This window comes from Capsicum annuum, chromosome 2 (genome assembly GCF_002878395.1).
Source record: "Capsicum annuum cultivar UCD-10X-F1 chromosome 2, UCD10Xv1.1, whole genome shotgun sequence".
Taxonomy (NCBI): Eukaryota; Viridiplantae; Streptophyta; class Magnoliopsida; order Solanales; family Solanaceae; genus Capsicum; species Capsicum annuum.
Genome location: NC_061112.1, coordinates 19,118,949 through 19,128,341, shown reverse-complemented (window position 1 = coordinate 19,128,341; position 9,393 = coordinate 19,118,949). Strand labels below are relative to the sequence as shown.

At 38.1% G+C, this 9,393-nt stretch overlaps 1 protein-coding gene across 1 annotated transcript in view; it reads left to right on the top strand.

The window, feature by feature from the left end:
* The window catches only part of LOC107858447 (C-factor), a 34,939-nt gene that overhangs the window by 4,128 nt on the left and 21,418 nt on the right, over window positions 1-9,393 (top strand). Inside the window, exons 2-5 of the mRNA XM_016703106.2 lie at window positions 2,864-3,016; window positions 3,192-3,285; window positions 3,445-3,527; window positions 5,180-5,333. Of these exons, the coding sequence (XP_016558592.1) occupies window positions 2,864-3,016; window positions 3,192-3,285; window positions 3,445-3,527; window positions 5,180-5,333 (484 nt within the window). The remainder of the gene's footprint in view (window positions 1-2,863; window positions 3,017-3,191; window positions 3,286-3,444; window positions 3,528-5,179; window positions 5,334-9,393) is intronic.

The window sequence follows — 9,393 nt, the reverse complement described above, 5'->3', positions numbered from 1 at the left end:
CGGGTCGGCGCCGAAGGTCAGCGACGGCGCCGGGGACCGGGGGCCGGTAAGCGGGGGGTGGAGAGAGGGTAGGGAGAGAGAGAGAGGGGGAGAGAGCCGTTGGGTAGGGTAGGGAGAGAGAGAGAGGGGGAGAGAGGGTAGGGTACATGCTTAATATACTTTTGCAGGAGTTATATTGTAGGCTTCAATAATACATGCTTCTCAATGCTAAGCGAAAAAACTTGGGAATGATAGTCCGCATACAAAATGTAGAACTTATGCCTAAAATCTAGAAAATTTGATTATGCTACTAACTTATCGTTCACAATATAATGTGAAAAAGTGAAGAACTATTAAAAATGAGCATAGGCAAATTGTTTGTTGAGATGAAATTGATGAGTGAAGGGGTGCCAGCTGGTTTGATTTTATATCATCTGGTGTTGGTCCTGATTATCTGTTGGGTTCAAGAGCTTCTTACTCCTCCTACCTTTCTTTTAAGTTATTGATTTGTTTGCCTTTTCTTTTTCCCCTTTTTATTTGTTAACAGTTTAACTAGCAATTTTTAACTAAGTTGTGTAGTCTCTCCACTTTAAATGCCGCACCCATTTCGACACAATATGGGAGTGAGTCAGTGGTGAAGCTAGGAATTTTTGTCAAGGGTGTTCAAAATTATATCTGTCAAAAATTGTTTTTCACCTATATACATATTATGTTTATATGCGTTGTATAATTTTTCGACAAACCATCTTCGAGTGACCACCCTTGGTCAATGTAGTTACGCCACTTGTGGGTTCCCTACCAGATATGGGTAATCGATTTTGGGAACTTTGACCAAAATCAATTGAGAAATTCGAGCCGGAAACCATTAGGCATATGTTTTTTATGGTTAAAAGATATTTGTATTAGATATTTTTAGATCCATCATTATTGAATGTGCAATGAACTCAAGAAGTCTATCATGACCTCTAGATCATTTGCAATAGCCATGTTGCATCAAAAAATACCGTAAGGAGATGCATTTGTACTTAATACTCCCTTCGTTCCTTACTAAGTGGCTCTTTAACCTTTTCTTTTATTCCTAAATATGTGGTGATTTAGACAATCAAGAAGATATTAATGATGTTCTTCCAATTTTACCATTCTTTAAATAAAGTGAGTTTTACATAACTAAGAAATTATTAAAAAGTTACTTGTTTTAAGGTATTTATTAAGGGTAAGTTAGTAAATACACTTTCTGTTTTCTAGGAGTGAGTAGTTGTTTACCAAAAAATAAGGAGTGAGTAGTTTATTTAAGGGGCATGTATAAGCTACAACAACAACTTATTTAGTAAAAAATGAAGGGAATAGTAATTACAGATACAAACTTGCTCTAAAAAAGTCATGCATTACTTTCCTTCCAAATAGTCCACCATAATTTGGGAATATCTCTATAACTATATTTTTAAGATATCTTGGATTATTTTTAGTTGAAACCCAGCACCCATACCCATACGTGGATCCGTACCCCCGAGTCTTAAAAATTAGATCATGAAGGATTCAACCTCTAGATCTGCACCTATTGGACATCTGTCTGAGCAATTTAGATTTTTAATGTAATCTAGATAGCTGGTTGCCCATTTGTTTATAGTTTTGTGATAATTGTTAAACTTATGTTTATGATATGCTTGAATGTAAACTTCCTTTATTTTCTCTCTTTCTCTGGTATTGGATTTAGATCACTTAAATTGGGGAAATGGCTGTAGGCGCCTGGCATGAGTGCTCATAAAGGACCGAGTTCTTTAACAATCCAAAACATTGGGGGTGTAGTGCGCCCTCATCCATACAGTTAGTTAAAGTAGAGATTGGATTTCCAATTTCATTGAAATCATCGACCATTCGTTTTCTCGTTTCTTTTTTGTTTTCCATACATCTCCCTTGGCCATCTTATTTTTCTTGGTTTCCATGCCACCATCAAAGTTTGCACAAAAGAAATGAAACATACAAACATCACGAATTTCAAAACAAAGGATCTATATGGCCTCATCTGGTATTGGCTGACATACACATCAATAATTTGGCCTAATTAAAGTAATTATTAGGGTTGCATAACTACTTATTGAGCACAATCAAACCTCTTTACTATGGCAGCGTTTGTCTTAAAGTTTCATGTATGCTATAGTGAGGTGCTGATATCTATGTATACTGACATTTAACGCTTATATCCCCATTTAGCTATTATAAACAAAAGTATAAAAATTAGAAAGAGTATGAATGTAAAAAGGCAAACATCAATAGCTTTTCCTGATGAAGTTATGACATATTTGATGGGTACCATTTAAATACAACTTTTTTCCTTTTAATTAGATATTGGTACTTGAAATTTTTTTAATGTGTATGAAGTTATGATTACCATAAATATTTGGTATTTTATTTTATACATAATATATTACTTACAAAGTGTTATTGCATACTATTTGGGTATGATTGTTATAGAGGAGTAGTTTTACAAAGAGTGTACTGCTATAATGAATGTCATTGATGTTATAGGTAGAATGTTGTTACAGAGAAGTAAAATTTAAGATGAAGAACCAATTCTGGAGAAAATCAGGCCGTTTTAATGAAATTCTATTATAACGAGGGACTGTTATAGAGAGGTTTAACTGTATCTGTCAACATGACCTTTTGTTTTTGAAGGGCTGGTCTGATTGGAAGAGTTTGATCCTCTTGCAAACTCTAAAATTTAGTATCTGCTTATATACTTTTCTGTGAACGGGAAACCTTCCTCTGACAGGATATACCAACCCTCTGTTTTTGGTCCAATCATTGATGAACTATGGTTATTAATTAATTATCATGTTCTTTAACTGCTCTGGCAAGGTTTTACCTGAGTTTCTGACTCATGCAGGTTAGACAGTTGTTAGAGAAAAATGACAAAGGTTACATTGTTGCAACGTGCCGTAATCCTAGTGGAGCAACAGGGCTTCTGAAATTGAAGAATGAGTTTCCTGAGCGCCTTGACATTCACCCGTTAGATCTGACAGTTGAAAGCACCATGGAGGTATATTTTAGTAGTTATGTCTTTGTACAGATTCTCCTTTCTCCTTTTTGTTCGTAATTGGGAATGTTATTTTTGCTCCACTTGCCAAAAGAATCATTTGCATATTTCTTGGATTCTTGTGAGTTTCGTCTGTTCATGTACCTTTAAAGTATTTCATAAAAATGCTAATACCCAGGACTCAGCTAATTCGATCAGAGACAAATATGGCTCGCTAAACCTCTTAATTAATGCATCTGGTGTTCTTTCAATACCCAATGTTCTGCATCCAGGTACATTATTTCCTTGTTTTATGTTCATTAATTTATCAATTGTAGCTTGGACATTGTCGCAACTTATAATGATGATGGAACTGATTAATGGTCCTTTCCTTGCTTTTAATTATGGAATTCGTGAAGCGAATCATTTATCTTCTCGCTTTTTCAGTACAGAAACAACACTGAGTAAGGTGCAGAGGTCATCCTTGCTTCTTGCTTATGATATCAATGCTGTTGGTCCCATTTTGGTTATCAAGGTGCAGTCTTTTAGTTTCTTCATGTTGTAGGCTAAAAAAACTATTTTTGAATTTTTAAACAATTCTATCGAGCCGAACAAGAAGCAACTATTTCTGAGCAATCAAGGTTTTGCTCAACAATGAATATCTTGTACTGATACTTAGACTGACAAACTAGTTATTACCCTTGTTAATGTGCACATGATGAGGAATTTCTGCTCTCTCTTTGAAGAGAAGGTGCTAATACGTTTTTCTTTCACCTGACTTTGAAGCTAAACAACTTAAATCAAGCAAGAAATTGCCTTTTGTATACAGAACTTTGCCAACCAATCAGATTAGAATAGAGTAGGAAATCTCTTTTCCAAAAGACAAAGTATTTTCGATCTTTTGGCGTCAATAGCCATCAACTGAGTCTCCAAGCCTTTGGTTTAAGTAAGAGCTCGGCATGTGATGTGTTGTTAGGTGCATATTACGAGCTTGAACCCCTTCGCAGACAAAAAGCTATCGTGTGGGACTTTGAATCTTTCTTAAAACTTATGAGCTCTTCTCACGCATATCAATTTCTAGCCCTTTGTTAGTAGTAATGTTGTATTACCAGTTCTTAGCAAACTGTAAATGACAATCTACGCAAAGAAGTCGAGAAATGATAACTTGGTGTATATCTTTCGATAATCTGCACATTTTAATCTGTCAGAGATGCTTCAGTTTGTAAAAATCTTGCTGTCACGCTGGTAGATCTTAGTCCAGAGTCTTCAAGTTTCCATCTCAAAGCATTTTGATCAGGTCCTTCCGTCAGAAGGTTGAAAAATAGATTTTCTAACTCTTGTTTGTTCGTAATGAACTTGATAGAAGTTAAGATAGAGGACAGACATCTGCTCAAGGTTTCCTATACATTTTAAACTATAAAACAGACTTACCTGATTAAAATATATTGTCCTATCTCAATTGTATTCAACTAGCATCATCAGATGAAGTTGGATATTTGGATTATCCTGGTGAATTTAACAAAAAACAAACATGGAGTATAAGGAACCTCATTGTAGTCCAGAGTCTAAGGTATCCATTTCAACATTTTTTAGCAAGTGCTTCCGTCATAAGGTTGGATAATAACTTGTCTAACTCTTTTTATTTGTAAAAGTAACTTGGTAGAAGTTGAGAAAGAGTACCCCTCCCGTTCCTTTCTGTTTCCTATTAATTTTGAACAATAAGATAGACTAATCTGAATATAATATATTATCTTATGTCAATTGTCTTGGATCGCCATTGTCAATTGAAGTTGGATATGTCAATTATCCTGGTGAATTAAGGGGAAACCGTCATGGAGCATACGGGAACCTGATTGGTGTCCTTGCACGTAGAAGATCTTGCTAAAGATAGACTTAAACCAAAAAAGGAAAAAGATCTTGCTAAAGTTAGCCATCTACCAGTTATATCATAACTTAGAAGAATGATCCACGCATTTAAAGCAGCACCACGTGTGTTTCATGAGTTGCCAAATCAAGTGTTGTAAAAGAAAAAATCAACAGGGAGATTTTGTTGAGAGATCCTTTACAGTATATCATGTCGAAATTGAGGTTTCTGATTCTCAATGTTAATTTACCTTGGTTCTTTTTTATACTGGACATCTCTTACTTTTGACAATGTAACTTTTGATTCATGTTTTGCGTGAGCAGCACATGTGGCCTTTGTTGAAAGCTGGAGGTGGCTCTGGAACTGACAAAGATTTTGCTATTGTTGCCAACTTAAGTGCAAGGGTGGGATCAATTGGAGACAATGCTTTGGGAGGATGGCACTCCTATCGTGCATCTAAGACTGCATTGAATCAGTGTATGCTCTTTTAAAAAAACCCATTTACCCAATTGCATATTTACCTTCTGCCGATGGATGGTAAAATTGAATGTCTCCATGAACCTTTGTGACCAAATAATATGTCATGTAGGATCTGAAAAATGGATAGCAGATGCATTATAAAGATCTTTTGCATGATCATGGAAGGCGAAAAAGAAATCTTTTGCAGCGGATAAGGATTCAAGATTTGTTGCATAATTAGGAAAAAAGTATTAATTAAATTGACCATTTAGCAGGAAAAGAAAAGGAGAAACAAAGAAACGAGAAAATATAATGGCTCCGGTTTTATGCATTTAAAGAATGGTTCCTTTTTAGTCTGGGATATACTTCTTCAAGCATGTCCAGAATTCCATAGTCCAATTTCTCCCCAAGACTTTTTATCTCCCCGACTTTCTCTATCCCTGAGTTTTTCTACTCGCTGGCGACTTTTTTGCGTTCTTCTACTCGTTGGCGACTGCAGCGCCATCCACCTACGACCCCATAAGAGGCTCTCTCTCTCTTTCATGGATCCAAAACCCCCAACTATAGGGTTTTTGACCACTGCTGCTCGTTGATCTCCAACACTGCTCCAACGAGGTATCTCTTTTCATGTGACTCTAGCACTGTCCTTGCGAGGTATCTCTTCTCCAACGACTCTAGGATTTTTTTGTTCTTGTTTCTGGGTTGGGTTTCAAGTTTCAATGGCAGCTGCACCAACTGACCATCGCCACTGATCGCTGGCCTCTACCACTGCACCGGCGGAAGTACCCTAGCCCCCTCTCTGAGTTTCAGGGTTCTATCTTTCTTTGTTGTCTTCAATTTTTGTCTTTTTAGGTTTGTTTTCATTGTTTTCTGCAGATCTTTTTCCAGATTTTTCAGTTTCTTTACCTCCACAAGGTAGTAGTAAGGTCTGCGTACACTGTACCCTCTCTATGCCCAACTTGTGGAATTTCATTGGGTATGTTGTTGTTGTTGTTCCCTTTAATTTTCTATTGGTTATTTGTAGCTCTTGTTCAACTGCTATCTATTTAACCGTGCCCTAGATTTTTTGTTTCTCGATCAAGTGTACCGGATATTTCATAATTCTTGCTTATCCCGTCTCCTATTTTCGATTTCTTGCCCATTTCTGCCTTTTGTTTACTGTTTTCTAGTTCAAATCAAGTTATCTATTAGCTGGGTTGTAGCCTGTAGATATGTCTGAAGCATAGTAATGGCCTAGGAGATTGTTGAGTTGGTTTTGTTGTTTTTGTTATACAAATTGTTGTTGGTTCTTGTTTTGTTGTATTCCTATCTGTGTTTTGGCTGAGCGGCTTTTCATCTATTGTTATTTGTCTATTATAGACTAGTTGGTTTAGATTTAGCATATTGTTGATTAGTTAGCACTTTTGTTTGTGGCTTTGGTGAATAATGGTATATTAGGGTTATGTCATCGGTTGGGGTTGGGGGTGAGGGGCTTGAGTAGTAAGGGGGTTAAGGGATCTTCTAGGTTGATGATGGGGTCTTGGAACATAGGGACTTTATGGGGAGGCCCATAGAGTTGGTGAACATTCTCAAGAAAAGGAAGATCAATATAGCATGTCTAGGAGACCAAATAGGTAGGAACCAAAGCTCGAGATGTGGGCGGGTTTAAGTTTTGTTTTCTAGAAAGGTCGAGAAATAAGAATGGCAAAGGAATTTTAGTAGATATAAACCCGAGGGAGCAAGTGGTAGAGGCTAAACAAATCAATATCAGGATGATGGCGATTAAGCCAGTCGTGGAAGGGTTTACTTTGAACAGTATCAGTTCATATGTGCCGCAAGTGGGCTTGGATGAGGAGGTCAAGAAACAATTTTAGATGTTTAGACAAGGGGGTGAGGTGTGTACCACACTCGGAGAAGCTTTTCATCGGCAGAGATTTCAATGACCATATCGAGGTGTGACATCTAGTGGTTGATGTGCATAGAGGCTTTGGTTTCAGAGATGGAAACAGAGGTGGTGTGTCATTTATGAATTTTGCTAAAGCTTTTGAATTGGTGATAGCCAACTCGAGTTTTCCTAAGAAGGAGGACCACTTGGTTAACTTTCATAATACGGTGGCTAAGACACAAATAGATTACTTACTCCTTAGGAAGTATAGAAGCCTTGGTAAAGACTGCAAGATTATCCTTGGTAAGAATCTTACCACCCAACATAAGCTCTTGGTATTATACTTGGAGATCAAGAGAAAGAGGGAGAAGAGGTTTGTGTATAACTGGCCAAGGATTAAATGAGATGGCTTGATCCCTACCTGTTGATGGCGATGGGGGCTTGGTGAAGTAGTGGGGATCTGAGCGACATATGGGATAGGACTCCTAATGACATTAAAGAAGTGGCTAGAGAGGTGTTGGGGTTTCAAAGGTTAACCGTGATGGACATCGACGGAATTGGTGGTGGAATGGTGAAGTTCAAGGTAAAGTGGAAACCAAGAAGGTTGCTTTTGCAAAGTGGTGCTGGGTAGATAGCAAGGACGAGGAGGAAAAACAGATGAACAAGGAAAGATATAAGGTGGTCAAGACAAAGGCAAAGTTTGCGGTTACAACTGCAAAAATGGCAGCTTTTGAATGCTTGTATGTTGAACTTGGAGACAAAGGTCGAGATAAGATGTTATACAGGTTGGCCAAGGCGAGGGAGAGGAAGGCTCGAGACCTGGATCAAGTGAATGCATCAAGGATGGGAAAGGCAAAGTATTGGTGGAAGAGGATCTTATTAGATGGAGGTGGCAGGCTTACTTTTATAGACTATTTACGAGGAGGGGGTTAGGGACATTGTGTTGGGTGATTTGGAGCACTTAGAGAGATTGGGTTTTGGGTATTGTAGGTTTATTAAGGCCGAGAAGGTTAAGGGTGTCCTCATAAAATGTTTAGCCAGATAAAATTTAGGTGAAATCTTGGAAGAGCTTAAGCAGGGCAGATCTGGAGTGGGTGACTGGTTGTTTAATGTTATTTTCAGGACAACAAAAATGCCCGAGGAATAGAGGTGTAGTACAATGATCCCTCTGTTCAAGAACAAGCGCGACATCCAAAACTGCAATAATTATAGGGGCATCAAGTTGCTAAACCACACTATAGAAGTGTGAGAGAGGGTGGTGGAGATGAGGGTGAGGAGGGGTGCGTCCACAACTAATAACTAGTTTGGTTTCATGTTAGTGCGTGTTGCAAAAGCTATTTATCTTGTGAGGAGAGTAGTGGAGAAGTATAGGAAGAGAAAGAAAGACTTACATATGGTGTTCATTGATCTAGAGAAGTCTTACAACAAAGTCCTAACAAAGCTTGTATGAAAATGCCTTGAAACTAGAGGTGTACTGGTGGCTTACATTAGAGTAATGAAGGACATGTACGATGGTGCCAAGACTCGAGTAAATTAAGTGGAAGGAGACTCAGAACACTCCCCAGTCAAGATGGGGTTGCACCACTTTTTGCCTATTTTTATTTGCTTTGGTGATGAATGTATTAACAATTCTATGTTGCTCGGTCTCTTAAAAATGTTGATGAGTGCGTGTCCGATTCTCCCAAAATAGTCTATTTTTGAAGGATCTGATACAAGATCAATGGGCTCCGCTCCTTTGGGATCGATGCTTCAAGGATCACATCTATGGATCCAAGATTTAGTTGTTTTAGGGGAACAAATACGTGTGTGGATGATAGCTTGGAGCGCGGGAGAAGCTACATTTGATGATGTCATCCACGGGAGCATTGAGCCACGACGTGTTTGGAAGATAGCGTGGGCTTCGAGAGAGCATGGACGCCCATGACATTATTTTGGGCTTTGGGTCACTTTTGGGCCCTATAGCTTTTAGGGTCACTTTTGGGCCCATTGTGTAATAAAGACCCATGGCCTATAAATAGCTAGCTTGCCTTCATTTTAAAGGAAGATTTTAGATGACATATTTGTAGCCTCTTTTGAGAGCCTCTTTCAAGGTGGAATCCTTGGGCAAGGTGGAATCCTTGTGTTGATGATTTGCTTAGAAACGGAGATTGCTTGGGTATTCCGGTTCCCTTGAGGTCACGTAAGAGATAGGTTTAGGTTGTGTGTGATATTAAA